We start from the raw sequence: 18344 nt of genomic DNA, 5'->3' as shown, positions 1-18344 counted from the left end.
TTTAAACAGTCTGTTGCTGATAAATCCATACACTTTGATCATCAATGCATACTTCCCCTCCCCTTTTTACTTTCTTCTAAAATAATGCTTAAAGTAGCAACTTATTTCTCGATTTGATTTTGAGAAGAGCTTGGACAATGGTTTCTTTTTGTTTAAAAGTACAAAAATCATATGCAACATGTCACATTTCTTATGTTATTCTTGGAATTATTCTATTTTTCTATGTAAAGTAGTAGCTATTATTATTTTATTGTTATTCATTAAATATAAACATATCTGATCATTATTCAGTCTCTCCAGCAATAATGTAACTATATTTATGTTAATACTATAAATATACATTCTACTATGTCTATTACCCTTTATCCATTACAACACTTGTCCTCTTTGTGAACACATGATACTTCATTACCCAACAAGGCTTGATTGTAGTGCCTTCTTGGGTTACGCCATGCTTACTTGAAATGTCAGATAGTGATTCAGTTGTTAAGATATCTATAGAGATATAAGTATAAAGATGATAGTAGAGAATTCAAAGTGAAAGTTGTGTACCTGCTGTATCCACATTAAACGTCATCTCAACACCATATTGCTTACCCAGTTCAATCAACTCCTTTTGATTAGAGCAACAATTTTCGATATTGACTTGATTCAAAGAAGGTTTCACCGTTAATGATGGGTTATCGTAAAGTGCTTTCAGTCTTGCTGTATCAAAATCAGAAACACCTAGCTTTCTGATTCTTCCATCTTGGTGATAAGCCTCCAAATCTTTCCAAGTTTTTTCAACACAACTTTCATTATCCGCAAAGGATACAACAAATGTATCAATTGAAGCTACGCCTAGCAATTGCTCAAGATGGTGAATGGATGCGTCAATGTAGGATATCAAGGATTGATCGTCATGCTTCAAATAGAATAATTTGGCTAGAGATAAGGTGATGAGTATACATATCATTTGGTAGACTTTTTTTTTTACCTGTAACCTCGACATTATCTCTGTCATCAGGGTGGATACGACTAGTCTGTCGTATATCAGGTATTTCTAGTGTGTTTGATAGAGGAGAATAGTGAAAAGAAGGCATGCTTGATGAGGTTAGAGAAGTGGATAAGGTATCTGAAATGGCGTATAGTAACTGTATATAAAAAATTTTATTGGTTAGATGAGATCACTGAAAGGGATAGCATTAATAATCATACCTCTGAACTAGATTTTTTATTCCATGATTTTAGCGCACAAGTAGTTGTGCGCATGATATTACCAGTATAAATGATCAAATGCTTGAACTTGGGTATGTTTATTTGGTTAGGGAGGAGTTGAGTAGGCATTTTGAAGAATTGAAGAAGAGAAGAGAAAAAGGATTAGACAGATATACATCTTTTAAAATCATTGAGACTGCTCACAGGGATTGCAAATTAACTTTTTTGTTGACGGACATTTAATTTGCTTAGAAATCAGTTCAACAGTGATCTAGAGATTACTGTCCTTTCTTCGTTTCAAGACTAGGGAGGCAATCTAAAGTTTTAAATAATGTTTTTTTCAATAATAAACCATTAGATAATTATTAAGCGAATGAAGGGGTTTAGAAGAGACTTTTGTTGGTTTCAATATTGAACAAAACGGTCATGTCCATAACTATTGCTGCATGTTATCAATGAAACAATGATTGAGCATGTACATAATTATTACCTCGTAATGGATAGTGTGTCTCTATTCATTAAAAGCCAGGCATAAAAGAAAGAAAATATCACTGTGTGGTCTTGCTATGTTATTCTTCTGAATTGAATCCTATTGAGAAAACAGGAAAAACTTGAAAAATAAACTCGTTTGAAACTCGAGTTGCTAAAGTGAGTAACCAAATGTCTAAAGATTGATTAAGCACTTCAGCTTCAAAATTAAGAATAAAGTTCAAGTTTAATGCATTTGCTTTTGGACAATGACCAATGCTGTTGTAGACCAGCCGAGACACCACTGAAATCAAACCCAGATTTCTTATTCGCGTCACTGACATGCTCATTCCATTCGTCCATGAGCAGGTTGAAATGAGCTAGAAAGTTCACCTTTAATAAGGGAGGACGTCGCAACTCCCAAAAAAGAGGACCATTGCAGTAATTCGTTGAAAGCCCTCTATGTCACATATTTATTCAATGAAAATATAATCATGGTAAAAATCTCATTTAGGGTAAGACATCCTATTACGATACCTTGTTATTGTATATTCTATGTGCATGCTAGTAATTGCTGTGAATATGAATATAACCCATATAACCAAAGTTGGGTACTTTCCAATGCGCTATATAGTACGCTTATGATCGCTATCCCTTATCGTCGCATACAAGAGGAAACGAATACAAGAAAGCCTTGTCCCAATGTTATTTTGAATACTGAGCCTTATAAAAAGCAGCCTTAATTATTTATCAGCATAAACGCTTCTAATCTTGTTGTATCATCTGACGCTATACTGATGTCTGCTTCAATAAGAATAACAGAATATGTTGATGTATACACAAAGTAAACCTGTTAAACAAACTATATCTTGTAAAAGTTATTAATGCTATGGAGAACCACAAACAGTTGTTACCTACTAAAGAAAGTCAAGAAGGCTTACTTGATCATAAAGCGACACGTTCCATTGTTACACCACTTGTCGATCATGAAGCCTCATGATCATTTCGTAAATTGATACATTTTAACATTTGTCTATTCTTATAAATACTATAAGCATACAATTAAGCAGCTCAAACAGTTCATGAAAGATATCTCAACTTGATAATCAGCATTTCTTTCTGGGGTCAACAAGAGTATATGTAATCTTGCAACAATTCAATATTTAGTCATGTTTTACAAGCTCTACTTGGAATATGCGTAGCCTTCAGGTACAACCAATGCTTATTACATACAACCGGAGATCCCAAAAGATAAGAATACGTTAGTATAAGAATGTCTGGAAGACTGTGACTTAGTAGCACAGTAGCATAAGTATAGTCTTGTTACTCAAGAGGCACATTTATTGTTGAACTTTTTTTTCGTTTCACTATATTCAAGTATTCTTGTGCGCATTGATACAAATGTTGGACAGTAGATCGTTTGTAGATCAAGGTTTATGGTTACAGTGATCAACATAGCACAAATACATCTATTACAACATCACTCAGAACTTTGATATCAAGATAAGGTCATTGTGTAATCATGATCTCTGCTTGTGGACAAACATACCAACAAATCGCCTCTGTTACAACATAGATAATTACTATTATATTATGAGGAATGAAATAATTTTTTTTCTTTGTAGAAAAGTGTTGTCTATCTAACCCAGAATTCGCCTAAAGCAGTCTTTCATATTGCGTCCTATGACTTATATTGAACAAGAGGAAGCTTTATGTGTCTTTATTTAACCAATGTAAACGATAGTATTGTAATTTACTATGTCACGTCTAAACTTCAATTATACCGTTGCATTGGGCTAAGGATATATCTTTGTTTAAAGAGAGTTTGTTTCCACAACATTTGCTAAGTTGAAGTAGTAGTGGGCTGAGCACATTATTTTTAGTAAATGAATAAACCATAAATTAAGGCTATGCTGAGAAATCAAATAGCTCATATGAATCAAGAGCATAAAACACGTTTTTCTTTTTTTGGTTCTTTATAAGCTATTTATTTGGATTCGTATAGAACAATGCTCATTTATTCGTTTAGCATAAGTGTACCTAATCAATTGCTTCATTCCGAGTGTGTTTTGAAATAAACTCATAAAGATTCTGCTTTTTTTTTAATGTCAAGCATAAAATAAAAGTGTTGGATTGATCCTGTTACTGGAAAATCGTCCTAGTTACAAGCAAGCTTAGTTTTTTCAAACATCTGAAATTAAAGAAATGATAGGTTAACAAAGCAAAGGATTCAATAGAAGATTTAATATCATTTATAATATAAAAAGAGAAAAATTGCCTACATAAAAACAAAATAAATAGCAGGATATGACTTGGTATAATTTCTTAGAAATGTTTTAAAAACAGCCCAGGTATACTCTTGCTTTTCTCTTATAAACTCTACAATTCTTGTCATCAGCGGTGTAGTTTTTATTTATGGATTTTGTAAGTTAAACAAATTGTATTAACAGCCAAAGAAGTCCTGTTTAAGGATAAGTGTTGTATAATTCATGGCATAGTCATGCTTGCCGCGAAAAAGAAAAAGAAAAACTTGCTGCACGTATGATCATTGTATAGAGCACTGATGCTTTCAGATTTTTTGAATACTGAAAACTTTTAAAGGCACTGAAGATATATTAGGCTAAACAAAGGCTTTGAAGCTGTATAGAAACAAATTCAGATTCTAAGCTATTTAACAGGTAAATAGTCATTCTAAGCATGGCTTGCCTTCTGCTTTGAAGCATTGACTCATGGTTATTATGCAAGGTTATCTATATCAATTTTAAAAGCATAGTTTATTATTTGATGGACTTGTCTTCTAGTTGAAAACGCAAAAAGGTTTTTTGTTAAGGTGGAAATGACTATTTGTTGAAAGGTAAATTATACAGTTGTATCCTTTTTTTAGTTACAAAAATAGATATGGATTGCTTTGATATTGATTCACAGATATGAATTCTTTTTGTAACTAATCTTTTCTTTATTTAAACAACTAAACTTGAAACATAAACTTTTTCCAACTTGTGCACTAGAGCCGCTCGTTGCTTGTTTATATTGGAATATATCATGAATTTTACATTTTAAAAATAGCCCTCTCCTTCAATAGTTGTTATTATTACTATAAATTATTTATGTAAGCGTCTTAAATGGCAGCCAGAGAGTGACAGAATAACATTTAGTAGAAATCATTTTTGATTATTGTTAAGAAGGTTCATATCTTTGCTAACTCCCTTTCTATTGAGTTATGATTTGAGTTCTCATTCAATTTTTACTTTTACATTTGATTAAATAATTTACAAATAAATAATTTTTTATTGTGTTATGTAGACGTATTATTATAGTATTACACAGTGTTAGGTACATTACCATGCATCAAAAGGAAGTAAAGGGCTTGATGACTTGCTAGCTGGACTTTGGCTATTTTCGCTTGGTTGTTGCTGCTGTTGCTGATGGTGATGGTGGTGAGGTTGTTGTGGTGACTGTTGTTGCTGCTGCTGCTGTTGTTGTTGCTGCTGCTGTTGTTGTTGCTGTTGCTGTTGTTGTTGCTGTTGCTGTTGCTGTTGCTGTTGCTGTTGATGTAAACGATGGAGCGGGGGAGAAGTGGGCTTGGCTTCTATAGTTAAATTAAAAGATTGCTCAAGTTTTCTTGATTGTAATCTATTATTGTTGCCAGGTCTATTATATAACATTTGCTGTTCCTGAGGCTGTATAGAAGATTCACAACCCAATTCGCTCATTTTGAAAACAAGCGAATCATCATCATCTAGCACACTGCTCCCATGGTTTCCTTTACTGGCCGCCTGTCCGTGGCGTGAGCCTTCCTGTAGGCTACTCTCGCCTAGGCCATTTGTTGTTTCAGTCGTAGGTCTATTTCTTGTCATGACATGCAAGTCTTGGTGAAAGCTGTCTTGCGGATAGGTAGAATAGGCAGGGAGGTCGCTACATCTTCTATCACTGTTCTCTTCATTGTCGTCATCGGATATTTTTGTAATCCTTAGAGGATTGTGATGTTGAATAGGTGCTGCTGAGCGTCCTTGAGGGTAGCTTCGAGGTATATGTACAGATGGAGTTGATCTCTGTTCGGCGTGTAAAGGAGAAGGTATAATAGGCTGATAGGATCGGCCCGTAGAGGATGTGGAGGAAACTGGAGAGACACCAGTAACGGAATCTTGATTGTTGTTATTATTGTTGTTATTGCTACCATCATTGTCATTATTGCTATTACTGGCTGTACTGGTATTAGGGTTTGTGGCACCCAACATCATACTGGACGACAAGGATTCTGATAATGACGTGTGTGTATCTCGCAGGTTTTGAAAATGGGATAGTGCCGCTTTTTTGTTTGTAAATATCGACCCGCCCATACTACTGGTCATGTCCGACCCTGTTGAGGCATCGGTGGAAAGAGAGGTAAACTGATGACGCTGTTGAAATAATCGAAGCTCTTGATTGGACGCCATCAGCCGCACAAAATCCTCGAGCTCGTCATCATCCTGGTTAAAAATGGAGCTCTGATCACTATTCCGAGATAAACGTCTTATACTGCTTAGTGAAGGCGAGTCAGGTATTTTACCCGTTGGACTTGCTTTATATTTTTCAAAACTCGACGAAAACTCAATCTTTCGTCCAAACGAACCGCTGTCCACGCTCTGCTTACCTGCCAGTCCAGGTGGATTGGGCGTTGTCTGTTGTTGTTTTGGTCCAAGTGTGTTTGGGACTGTGAAATAAGGCAAGTTAGCTGTTGTAAACAGATATTTTTTTTTTCCTTTCTTACAAATAGAATCTGTTTGTGGGGAAGATGATAAAAAAGGTGATTTGAAAGGTGATACAGCAAAAGGTGCAGAAGAACGACGAGTGGATGAGGATAGAGAACTACTGCTTTTTGGCCTATAAGTAGATTCTTTGGAAACTCCCCTGGTTGAAGATGATGTAGATGTAGACTCTTTTGGTGTAACCGAATACAATGATGTAGGTCGAGCCTTTGAGTATTCCTCTTGGTATTTTGTCATTGTAGGCGTAAAAAATTGCTCATCCATGTCGATAAATTGAGCACTAAGATCTCTTTCTCTATCTTCTACCTTAAAATCACAATTTCGTCGATAGATTACAGTAAGGTTAAAGGTTCTGCGGTAAACTTTTAACATCTTGACAGCTTTAAATTTGAAATTGACTTACCCCATTGGTGTAACAATGTCAGAGAACTCATAATGACTCGTCGGTTTACGTGCGTCGCTTTCGAGAATGGTGGAATCTATAGATAATTTAGTAAAAAAAGGGAGCCAAAAAAAAAAAAGATAAACTACTCATTGATTTACCCAAGGATATCTCTGAGTTATACTGCGCCTTCGGGTTGGAAGAAAGACGGTAGCCGATAGATAATGGGTTGGCTTCATTTAATTTACGTATTTTACGGTAAAGATCATAGGTGGGTAGTAACCTAACAAAGGAGTGTAGAGATCTAAAAAATACAATTGAGCGTTTATATAAATTAGGTAAATCCACGGCGTAGTCTGAAGGAGGAGGATATCTACAATAAGGTTGAGCAATGTTTAGTGTATCCCTTATATTGTATTCATATTTACTTTAAAGTGAGCACCCAAGTTTCGATCAAGATACGGTTGACATGAAGTACGTCTACATATCCCCATCGAAGATTATCATCCACAGCCATTAATGTTTGGTTTGGTGTTAGCTTGGACGTATCCAAATAGATATCTATCGTCATCGGTGGCACTTGCTCCTCATTATCCATCACAGTTAGATTTCTCCAATATTTCAAATCTTCCCGCAGTAGCTCTATATCTTCAGTTGCAATATTAAACTACATGTATTTTGATTGATAAGTAAACTAATAAGCACATTAATCGATGATATATTTTTTATGTACCCATTTATTCCATTTTCTGACTGAAGATCCATATCCTCTAATACTAGTTCTTTTTGTATTTGAAGCTGTAAGGCGTCCCTGGACAATAATCTGTGCTGTTTTCGTATAAAAGTTCTAACGTGTAAAAAGTATGGGTTTAAGGTTCTCTAGAAAGAAATGTATAGTTCTTCCAACCTGTATAATTTGTTCTAGCTTTGAATTTCTTGTTGATGATGTAGATGCTGTAGGAACATTTGAACCAGTTGGTTGATTAAAGTTATTGGACGACGACTGCATAATATAGCAATAGTCGCATATAAGAGACAAGTAATTATTGCGTTGTCAATTTAAACAAGAGAAAGATAAATAATAAAGAATGGTTGAGCTTATATAAAAGAGAGAGACAGCAGAGAAAGAGAGAGAGAAAATAATACAAAATGGGAAAATAGTGCATCCAGAAAGTGATATCGCATAGAAAAATTAATGTCGCTCTTTCAAAAATAGCTGTCCTTCTACCGATGTGAAGCTTTAACCTTTTTGTTAAGCTGTCCCTCTATGACCAAAAGAGAGAATGTATTTCTTTAAGCTTGTTGTTTTTTTTTGCTCATTGATGTTATTCAAAGGTAAGTTAATGTCTTGATAACTCATAGCTAATATACACGTGATCATCTTTGGTATCAGTTGTCCAAAACTCTACTGGGCGGATGATTCTTTCCCACCTGACGAATTAGTTGTTTGCGCGCGCGAGTCTAAATCCATCAGACGCTTCTTAATTGTTATTCAATTATCATAAGGCCTCTTTTGATATCATATTATGCCTGACAACGACTTGTTAGAAGAGAAAAGTCTATGCAATACGATGGCAGTTTAGATTAACACTAAGATCGTTTCCTCGAGGTTTTCCCATAGCACCCTAATCATACCCTTTCCAAATGACGTGATATTCACTATACAATATGTATTACTATCTCTGCATACCAAAAACAACTGTAGATCCTTTTAAATTCACAACATATCTTTATTTTTTTGAATCTAGAGACTCCCTGAATAACATTTATGGTTGATATCTTGCTTTATCTTATATGAGCTAGATCAGTTACAGCATTATACTTTTATATCTGCTCAGGATCCCCCTCCCCCTTGGACAACATTCGCTGAATTGTTAATCAATTCCCAAAGAGGCTCTTTTTCTAAGCATGTACATTCAAATAAATTGATCTCGTTTGGACAAGATGTTTTATTATTTTTGCACAGTATTTGAGCCTTCAGACTCAACTCTTGTCCCTGCCATCTTATGAGCCTCCTTGTCAGAATATAGACTCAGTTGAATTTTGAAGGATGTTTATTGACAGCAGCTTTCTTTAAATGTTAGTTAATTGACAATAAAAAAATATATATACTCTTTCTAGTTTTCTGCATATTTTTTAGTTTGTGAACCTGCAAAGAAAGAAGAAGCAGAGAAAAGGAGGGTACAGACTGGTGTAACTGTCGTCTGATATAGCAACACATTCCACCTTTGTATTGAAATTGAAACTGTAGTAAATCTACCTGCTTCTTGGGTGACAAGAACTACAAAAAGATCAAGAAGTAAAAGTGTAGACGAGACAGGGACACATCAAAACGCCCATTTACAGCAAAATGCAGGGATGAATTCCTCATGAGTGACTTCTTGGAGCAGCTAGAAATATAGGTTTCTGAGGACATTTGCGAGTGCTATAGAGCAAACCGAAGCTTAAACGAGTTTCGCCAAAATATGTTGTCACGATCTCGATTGCCTAGAGGAATCGTTACCAATGCTGTCTCCAGACTACAGCTAAAGGCAACAGAGATAGAGGATTTCCTGAAAAGAAAAAAGAAAAGAAAAGAGAAAACACCAGTACAAATGTGGAAAAATTATGCAGAAGAGCAGTTCGATAACATTACCTATAGAGTTAAAAAGGAAAGCGGAAAAGAGACTATGGAACAGTATGAGCCCAGCGTTAGCGTCCCAGAAGAAGTGCCTATAAGACCCTTCAGTACGTCTTTACTTCCTCTTTTACGATCAGATTTATCTGTGGATATCAGAGATGCCTTCCTGGACACTATAAACCAAGCCATGGCTTCAGTGAGTGATTATATTATTGCTAATGATATCCAAATATGGTGTAAATGTTCAAGAGATCTTTCCTGAAGATTTTCCCATACAGGACGACGTTGCATATTTTCCTCTACCTTTAAATAAGGTCTGTACACCAACAGTAGCTTTAGAAAAGAAACTTTCCAATCTTTTCAAGAGCGGTCGCTTACGGACAATACATGCACATTATTTCGACCCCAGGGGCGTTGATATAGACAAACTGACAAAGCATCCTTTTGAGAAGGCTTTATTCGATGCTCTTCCAAAAAGAGACATGATGGTGGATTAATCAATCGAACCATGCCTGATGAAGATATCTCTTAACAAGTATTTAGCCAACTTCAAGAACTTATAGTCTAACAAGTTCCGTTATACAGGTTACTCAACCGTGTGATTACTGTACTTTTAAGGATACACTTGCCTCCTAAATGCGAACGACTAAAACGAGAAAAGAAAAGTAAACGACCCGCAGAAAGCCCCAATGGATCCTTCAAAATGCCTTACAACAGAAGAAGAAAGCTATTTAGAAATGAAAATATAAAATGCGAAGAATACCTTCAAAAGGCACAAAATGACAAATTAAACGAGAACCGGTGGCTGCCTAAAGTTCAAAAAAGTGATATGGACATTGCTAAATATAAAAAATCATTACAGAAGGAAGTGAGCTTATTGTAGATATGCTTTTCATTAATTTCTCAATAATTTAATTTCTATTTTATAGAGAACCACTGTCAATCCAAGAGCTACATTACCAGCAATGTCAGAAGATGATGAAGCAGATGCTCTAGAGATTACAGCTGATATACATCTTATTGCAGCTCAGGAAGTAGCAGTACTTGAAGGCGAAACAGTTGAAATTAATAAAAACGCTACTAGAAGAATGAACCGTTTAAGAACTATCATATGACAAGTAATTTTCAAGCAATTTGGTCACAAGGTAAACGAAAGATATATGAAGATGCCTTATCAGATATTAAGCCAGACGAATTGCATGTTTGTGTACTAATTACCAACTTTCTGCTGCCATATCTGCCGTCTGGTGACAAACTACAGCATATTATGCATCAACTTTCATTTTTCCTGATGGCTAATGATCTCTTTCGGTGTTGTGGATATACTCACTTTATGGTCAAGTTGGTTCCATTGACAACTCCACATAAACTTCTCGCTTTTAAACTCGATGCGTCATCTTTATATGCCATGTTCTGTTCAAAAAACGATGAGATGGAGATTTTTGACTTTGATTATCTGCAAACCAAGAGTCGACAAGTTGCCACAGAGTCCAAGGACGCAGTTTTTAGCTCTTTTTTGATATCGACAAAATTACATCACTTTGTGCAGGATATAGTTTGACATTTGCTCATAATATGCTTGTATTACCCGGCCTCAGGACAGCCAGAGTTAATGGATATTTGAAAAACCAGACGTCTGTAGATTCTTTGACATCGCTTCAAGAAAGACATATTAAAAGGAAGCGTGGGTTTATTGAACATGAACAATCAAGTAACATTGCTGTTTTACAAGCAAATATCGATGCACTTAAGAGACAATTACTACAGCTAAACTCTCAAAGACGAATTTTCTTGATTAACAACAATGTGAACAAATTGAAGAACGAATAGATTGATTGTAGGTCTAGGAGGCTGGCATACACAGAGGAAGCGAAAAATTATGAAACCTTCCAAATGATAAACAATGCAAAGAAAGCACGAGACGAGGTTAACCTAAAAATTATAGAAACTAAACAGCAACTATCAGACGCGAAGCAAAGTATGTACAGTGGCGTTGTACGAGCAACTCCTGATGAAATTGCACACCAGCATAAACGCATTATTACTCGAAACGACTACAAAATCATGGACGAAATCGAAAAACTTAAAGTTGACAAAGACTTCTTAATTTCTGATAAGCTCAAGTTCTCTGGTACAGACAATGGTCTCATAACTATGACAGAAACAGTCTCCTTTCGCCTTCAAGATTCAGATTTCATTTGGATTTATACAACAAGAGTAAGTATATACATTTCTTATTCTCATATACTTTTGACTTAATCTATTATAAATCCAGTTCCACTTCGAAGTCGTTTTTTTAAAATTTGAAAAGCCTTTTAAAGTGAAGTCAGAACAAGTGGGTTACGGCAGTAGGGCTCAGAAGCTTCGATTGCAACTTCAAAGAGCGAAGAAAGCAAACGCACAAAGGATAACGAGCGTTGAAAATGCAGCTAGTAGAAAAAGTATCAAAAAAGACGAAAGCGTTGCTAGACTTGAAGAGTGGTATCAACAAGCCGTAAGACATCGAAAGCAACTGAGGGATTTCTACTACCCACCAACAACGGTAAGACAGAAGCGTACCTACGAGCTGCAAAGGCGAAGATATATTGATAAATTATGCTCCAGTGAACATCAATACGTTACAAGCTCTGATAAATCACAATATATTATGTTTGTTGGTGATAGAGGCTATCGTGTTGGTTCCACAATCAAAGGGAATTTGAAATATGGAGGTCAATGGAAGCCAAGAAAAAACAGTTTGTACACTTCTGTATGTATTACTAACGAACATAATACCTCGCAAACTCACCTTTTTTGCTTCAAGGAGCTCCAGTATCCTTTGCGAGTTACTGGAAACACCAAGCTGAAAGCTGTGAACGGTACGTTTCAATGTGTTAATCCGGATTTCCCTTCTGTTCTCGCGGGAAAAGCCATCCATGCTCGTGACAATATAAGTGCTATGGCCATAGGCTTATCTGGCCTGACAACTCTTCTTTTCGGGGCTATATTCCCTCAGTTTGATCCAAAATACAGTCTCTCCAAAACTGCAGAATTTGAATACCTCTCAGCTACTTTCTGAAAAAGAAACGTAGATAGGCTTATAGCCGTTGGCTATAATACTTTTTGGGTAAGTTTTATTAAAGAACATAAATCAATAAGCTAATTTATTTATTTACTTGCTTTTTTTACTCTCCACAATCTGACCTGGTATGTATCCGAAAATATGTCAATTTCTTCTTTACTAACGCTATTGCTGTGTCTCAATTTGAGACTCGTAGCTCATTTACCCTCTCAGTATAATTAAATATGCATTATTCTTTGAACCATTGTCAGCGGTGAAGTTCCTCATCCCTATGATCGACAAATTGTATTCTCGAATGAAAACGTGAATAGGCTTACGTCAGTTCACGCTAAACTATCCCTATGTGCAAAATCATGTTTGCCTAGATAGTTTTGTTATTTTGCTTGAGATTATTCAGAAATTTTTGAATACAATAAAGAAATCACAATTGATCATTACAGATCAGCTGAAGCTCTGTCTGAAGAAATACGGCGTCTGGAAGTTTTTGCCCGTTGTCCTGCTCTTGTACAACCATTCAACACTTTCGAGATGTAAAATGACTTGAATCACGTGGCCTCACTGATTATACATCAAAAGAAAAGGTAAAGGTCATTTAACGTATGCGAGGTTAGTTAAAGTCATTATTGTATTTTTGATGATTGATTAACTGTTATGCGCGCAAGGGCCTCCCTTTTTTATCAAGTCAAATATATTGTTGTAGTGGTATTCTTATTAATACATTATGACACTACTACAAGTGTTTATAAATTACGATTGGACCATATGATAGCTGCATTTCTGTAACGAAGGGAGTGGGATATAATTTATTGCACACACACAACTGGATGGTCAACAAGCTATGACACAAAAAGACTTTATCCAATAGTAAGGCTTGATTTTTGATTGTATCTCAGAATTGGATATCGTTGACTATGACTTATGCTGAAGATCGTTATTGATTGGCTCAATAAGTTGAAGGTTTAAAGCAGATCTTACAAAGCAATTATCTATTTAAGTCCTTATTTTTTTTTTTTTTCTGCTTTATTTGTTTATTTATTTAGTCTTGTATATCAACATCAGAATGTCTTCTACCACAAAAGCTACAGATAAACTCATCGTCTTTGACACAACCCTTCGTGACGGTGAACAAGTAAGAGATAATGGCCTACTGTCAGCTTGTCTTTCTTAACAAGTTATTTTTTATAGTCTCCAGGTGTCACTTTAAACACTGAAGAAAAAATCGAAATTGCAAAGCAACTTTCTCGTTTGGGTGTAGATGTTCTTGAAGCAGGTTTCCCAGTCGCTTCTGTCGGTGATTTTGAAGCTGTCAAACGAATTGCGACTGAAGTAGGCCCTATGATGGAAGGAAGAGAAAAGATCGGTCAGCCTATGGTAAGCAAGATCATACTTGTCATGATCAATTACTAATACCCATTTGCTCCAGACCATTTGTGGTCTTGCTCGTGCTACTCCTAGCGACATCAAACGCTGTGCCGAGGCCATTGCGAATGCACCTCGTAGACGTATTCATATCTTCCTTGCTACATCAGATCTTCATCTTAAGTACAAGCTCAAAATCGACCGAGATGAATGTGTTAAACGTGCAGTGGCTGCAGTAAGCTTTGCTCGAACTCTTGTAGACGACATTGAATTTTCACCTGAAGACGCTGGACGATCTGATCCTGATTTCCTTTGTCACGTACTTGGCAAAGTGATTGAAGCCGGAGCGACTACACTCAATATTCCTGATACAGTGGGATACAACACACCTGAAGAATATGGTAACCTTATCAAGTATCTTGTGGCCAATACACCCGGCGCCGATAAGGCCGTCTTTTCTACACACTGTCACAATGATCTCGGTTTGGCTACTGCAAACACCTTGGCTGGTATTTCCAATGGTGCAAGGCAAGTTGAAGTGACCATCAACGGTATTGGTGAGCGAGCAGGAAATACATCTATGGAAGAGGTAGTCATGGCCATTCACACACATCCCAATTATTATCCTGTATATCATACCATCAACACAACCTTATTTTACCGTATCTCACAGATGGTTTCTTCTCTCTCTGGTATGATCGTTCAGCCCAATAAGGCTATCGTTGGTCGAAATGCATTCCTCCATGAATCTGGTATCCATCAGGATGGTGTTCTCAAGAACCGTCAGACTTATGAAATCATCACACCAGAGACAGTAGGTGTGACTGATATCAACCTCGTTCTTGGTAAACACTCTGGCCGTAATGCCTTCCGTGAGCGCTGCAAAGAATTGGGCTTTGTTGACATCAAAGACGACGAATTCCAAAAGGCATTTGATGCCTTCAAGGCTCTTTGTGACAGAAAGAAGAACGTAAACGATGCAGATATCTTGGCCATTCTTAGCAACCAGATCAGTGACAGTGTGACACATGCCTTCTATACTCTCGTTTCCACTCAAGTGGTAGCAGGCGCTAATATCACCTCTATGGCTAATGTTAAATTATATGATATCAAGGCTGACAGAGAAATCAGTGACGCAGCCATCAGCGTAAACGGTCCTGTTGATGCCATCTTTGAAGCAATTCAACGTTCAATAGGCCGCCGCTTCCTTCTTACCAAGTTTGACATTAGTGCAGTAGGAGAAGGCACTGACGCTCTTGGCAAAGCCGAAATCCAGATCAAAGTAGATACAGAAGCTGGCCCAATTAAGGATGAGCGCCTTGCCAAGGCTGCTTTCAGTCAAAGCTCTGCTGATGTAGATATCATTACAGCCACAGCCAAGGCATACGTCGGTGCTATTAATAAGCAGCTTGTTTGGGAACATGAATTATCTGCTGGAACTGCTCGTAGCACCACTGCAGAACGACATATCGACCTTTAAACATATTTTCATTGTAAACAATAAACATTTAAAACCATGACAATTTTATTTATGATGTAACTCTTTTCCCTATCGAGTTGGTTTTTTTTTTTTACGTCAATGATATTAAAGCTGCTAGTTAGTTTTATATTTTTTACCTTGTTCCTTATAATGAGTCATAGTAGCCGCCATGATTGCAGTTCTCCAGCCTCTAGTAATGTCATTTTTAAACCTGGTCTTTTGCCACTTGTAATTACTGCTCCACATGGCGGTTGGAAGAGACCGACGACAATACCTGACAGGGTTAAAAACGGTAGTCTAGTCTTGACAGATTTGTATACGGCAGAAATAGCACAGGACATTTATGAGAGAATCGAGCAACATTATGGACATTCACCTCATCTTGTAGTCAACACAATAAGTAGAAGAAAAGCAGATCCAAACAGGGATATTGATGAAGGCACAGAAACGGAAGGAGGTCGACATATGTGGATAGAGTATCACAGTCGCATTAGGGATGCCATTGAAGCCTTGCATCGTAGGCATAGCTTTGGCTTACTCATAGACATTCATGGTACTCTATCATTCCCTTTCTTTTTTTTTTCTTCTTTCTGTGTACTAATCGAGGTACACACACATAATAGGGCATACTCACCCTCAAGGCATGATCGAACTGGGTTACTTGATAGAACCTACAGATATGAGGTCAAGTTCTGATATATTAAATCAAGTTGCCTTGAAGCAGTCGTCTATTCAATCATTAGCAAGCAGGCACAAGAGCATAATTGAACCCTCCAAACTGCTGAAACAGTTTGGTGATAACATAGTCAACTATAATAGTAATATAACTGCTGTCCCGTCTACAGATAACTTTGAACCAGGGGACGAATATTTCCGTGGAGCTTACACGATACAGACATATCACCATCACAATGATAAGGCTAGACAAGGACTTGATGCTATTCAAATAGAAATACCCCAGAGATTCAGACTCACTCCAGAAAGTAGAGAGCAGCTTGTTCATTCTGTAGCAAATGCTGCAATCCAGTTTTTAGATAATTATTATATTATTAAAACAAGGCTATAGCCGTACTGTTTTATTAAAAATAAATATTTACGCAAAGGTTAAAGATAAAATACGTACAAAAGGAGGCGAATAGCAAATGTAAAAGACTAGAGAGACAAGCACCAAGGAGAGAATGTAGAGAATCATACAGTTAGTTATGTAAAAGAATTATTATATATACCTTACTCCGAAGGCATCTAGATGTGTCCTAGTGATAACTAGGACGAAGAATCATCGTCTAAACGTATTCTAGTTCTTGATTGCTCCTGATCGTCCACTCTTCTTCGACGTTTTGTAGGAGCAACAGCAACCCGGCAAAACCTATGAGCAACTATGCCATTACGTCGAAGCCCGCGAAGGATATGCATGTAGTTGAAACAAGCTGCAGCGTCCCTGTTCCATAAGCGATATCTATCCGGCGCTGCCATGGCAGGTCTAGAGTATAGGTTGGTGCATCTACAAGCAATGTTCAATCGGTATAAATAAATCTAAGTGGCTAATGTATTATTACCTTAAAAGACCATGGCAGACAGCAGTAGGATGTCGCTCTCGTTAATACGGTCGTGGATTTGGAACACGACGGAACGTGCGGAGGCTTTCGTTGTGGTACGTTGGACAGCACCTACTGGCCTTGTACTCATCTATAAGATAGGCTTGGAACCCATACTTCTTGAGGAGTCTTCGGAAACCAAGGCCACGGATGGGCTCATGATACCTAGCATGGGGAGCGGACCAGTTTCCCATCACAAACACGGCGTCTTCTCCAAACTTGGCGCGTAAGTCTTGAATAAGCTTTTGATCGACACGTTGTTTGTTGAAGTACGCTGAAAGACGGATCTTGCGAAAGAGGGAGCATCCATTATCATAGTTTGTGATGGTATGTCTATAGAAATCACTGAGAGCGATAAACTGTTCAGACCTAGCTTGAAGGAAGTAGTCAAAGCGTTCTACAGATATGGTGTTGCTTGGCTGTTGAGAAAGGGCTTACTCAGCTTGAACGACATCAAAATCCTGGGATTTGAGATCTTGCAAGATTCGACAGTACTTTTTGGCTTTCTACGTCTTGCCTTGCTGTTGTTTAGTGTACCGAAATTGCACCGGTTGTTCTGGTGTAGAGTTTTCATGTACACAATACAGCATATCTCTTTTTCCTGGGCCCACAACGACGCACCGACCAGAAATCTCTTGACGATTTCGACGAATTAGATCGATGATGTAGGAGGTAGTTTCATACTTCACTGTGAACCTTGCCGTGTATCTTGTTTGCCTGTCGAACCTCTTCTTGAAAACCGTAACACCAACGCCATCGGTTTGAATAGTGCCACGGAATCTAAGTTGTCCACCTTCTTACGGCTTGAGGGCTTTTGAGTCAAGGTTGACAACTCGGCACCAGTAGCCCAGTTTATCGACAGCATTAGACCATCGAATTCCCAGGATGTTTTGGCAGAGAATTTTGTTGGTAATATCATAACAAGGAGACCATGAGCGCCGGAGAGGAAAGCAACTGAATGCAGGCAAATCAAGACGTTCAAAAAGACGAGAAAGCTGATAGGAGGCCTTAAAGTGGTTGACAAGGTTACGCTTGACATCATAATAAAGCCCATGCTCGCCAAAGTTGTAGCCTTCACCATAAGCATCAAAAACAGCCCGAAGGGTGTTAAGAGCGCGCGTATAAACAGGTTCTTGAGGGAATTGTTCCATAATTATAGGTTACTGCGAAATAGCCTGCTTGAGTGTCTGCGCTGGTAGAAAGGCGCCTTGTCGGATGCGTTGCTTGATTTCGTCATCGTTCATACCTTGTGCAAACAGATCTTGTCTCAAATCTGCTGTTCGTTGCCATATGCGAAGTAAAGCGTTAGCGGCACGTCGAAAGCGTTGATCAAATCTACGGTGAACGTTGTTGGCGTAAGCTGTGTAAATGTTGGTGCCTTCGATTATAGCAGATTGCTGAGCAAATACGAAGTTGGATCTATGGTAGTTAGTG

General features: G+C 37.4%; 8 protein-coding genes across 8 annotated transcripts; 5 read left to right on the top strand and 3 right to left on the bottom strand.

The window, feature by feature from the left end:
* Window positions 1-283: 283 nt before the first annotated feature.
* RHIMIDRAFT_233836 (uncharacterized protein) lies at window positions 284-1326 on the bottom strand (the record flags this gene model as incomplete). The annotated part of the gene is made up of 5 exons (XM_023608038.1): window positions 284-311; window positions 360-495; window positions 553-924; window positions 977-1133; window positions 1198-1326. The coding sequence occupies 5 exons, from the start codon at window positions 1324-1326 to the stop codon at window positions 284-286; spliced, it is 822 nt and encodes a 273-aa protein (XP_023469942.1).
* A 3677-nt stretch (window positions 1327-5003) lies between these two features.
* RHIMIDRAFT_289083 (uncharacterized protein) lies at window positions 5004-7975 on the bottom strand (the record flags this gene model as incomplete). Its single annotated transcript, XM_023613613.1, has 7 exons — window positions 7703-7975; window positions 7529-7642; window positions 7231-7462; window positions 6945-7178; window positions 6817-6892; window positions 6416-6765; window positions 5004-6358 (listed from the first exon to the last, which is right to left on the bottom strand). Exons 1-7 carry the CDS (start codon window positions 7802-7804, stop codon window positions 5004-5006), a joined length of 2463 nt encoding a protein of 820 aa, XP_023469941.1. The 5' UTR covers window positions 7805-7975.
* A 1285-nt stretch (window positions 7976-9260) lies between these two features.
* On the top strand, window positions 9261-9677 carry RHIMIDRAFT_246795 (uncharacterized protein; the record flags this gene model as incomplete). The annotated part of the gene is made up of 1 exon (XM_023610343.1): window positions 9261-9677. The coding sequence occupies one exon, from the start codon at window positions 9261-9263 to the stop codon at window positions 9675-9677; it is 417 nt and encodes a 138-aa protein (XP_023469940.1).
* Window positions 9678-10118: 441 nt separating this feature from the next.
* On the top strand, window positions 10119-10530 carry RHIMIDRAFT_246794 (uncharacterized protein; the record flags this gene model as incomplete). Its single annotated transcript, XM_023610342.1, has 2 exons — window positions 10119-10283; window positions 10345-10530. The coding sequence occupies 2 exons, from the start codon at window positions 10119-10121 to the stop codon at window positions 10528-10530; spliced, it is 351 nt and encodes a 116-aa protein (XP_023469939.1).
* Window positions 10531-11690: 1160 nt separating this feature from the next.
* RHIMIDRAFT_310813 (uncharacterized protein) lies at window positions 11691-12244 on the top strand (the record flags this gene model as incomplete). The annotated part of the gene is made up of 2 exons (XM_023614690.1): window positions 11691-11957; window positions 12020-12244. Coding segments are annotated over 2 exons (270 nt in total), but the record flags the coding sequence as incomplete, so codon positions are not given.
* A 1292-nt stretch (window positions 12245-13536) lies between these two features.
* Window positions 13537-15315, top strand: RHIMIDRAFT_286074 (2-isopropylmalate synthase; the record flags this gene model as incomplete). Its single annotated transcript, XM_023613343.1, has 3 exons — window positions 13537-13605; window positions 13662-13847; window positions 13900-15315. The coding sequence occupies 3 exons, from the start codon at window positions 13537-13539 to the stop codon at window positions 15313-15315; spliced, it is 1671 nt and encodes a 556-aa protein (XP_023469937.1).
* A 71-nt stretch (window positions 15316-15386) lies between these two features.
* On the top strand, window positions 15387-16490 carry RHIMIDRAFT_59035 (uncharacterized protein). The gene is made up of 2 exons (XM_023615445.1): window positions 15387-15868; window positions 15939-16490. The coding sequence occupies exons 1-2, from the start codon at window positions 15415-15417 to the stop codon at window positions 16379-16381; spliced, it is 897 nt and encodes a 298-aa protein (XP_023469936.1). The 5' UTR covers window positions 15387-15414; the 3' UTR covers window positions 16382-16490.
* Window positions 16491-16578: 88 nt separating this feature from the next.
* Window positions 16579-17516, bottom strand: RHIMIDRAFT_265503 (uncharacterized protein; the record flags this gene model as incomplete). The annotated part of the gene is made up of 5 exons (XM_023611825.1): window positions 17459-17516; window positions 17349-17416; window positions 16937-17324; window positions 16872-16906; window positions 16579-16816 (listed from the first exon to the last, which is right to left on the bottom strand). Exons 1-5 carry the CDS (start codon window positions 17498-17500, stop codon window positions 16579-16581), a joined length of 771 nt encoding a protein of 256 aa, XP_023469935.1. The 5' UTR covers window positions 17501-17516.
* Window positions 17517-18344: the final 828 nt, after the last annotated feature.

Source organism: Rhizopus microsporus, assembly GCF_002708625.1.
Source record: "Rhizopus microsporus ATCC 52813 unplaced genomic scaffold scaffold_2, whole genome shotgun sequence".
Taxonomy (NCBI): Eukaryota; Fungi; Mucoromycota; class Mucoromycetes; order Mucorales; family Rhizopodaceae; genus Rhizopus; species Rhizopus microsporus.
This window is presented reverse-complemented; position numbering and strand designations above follow the sequence as displayed.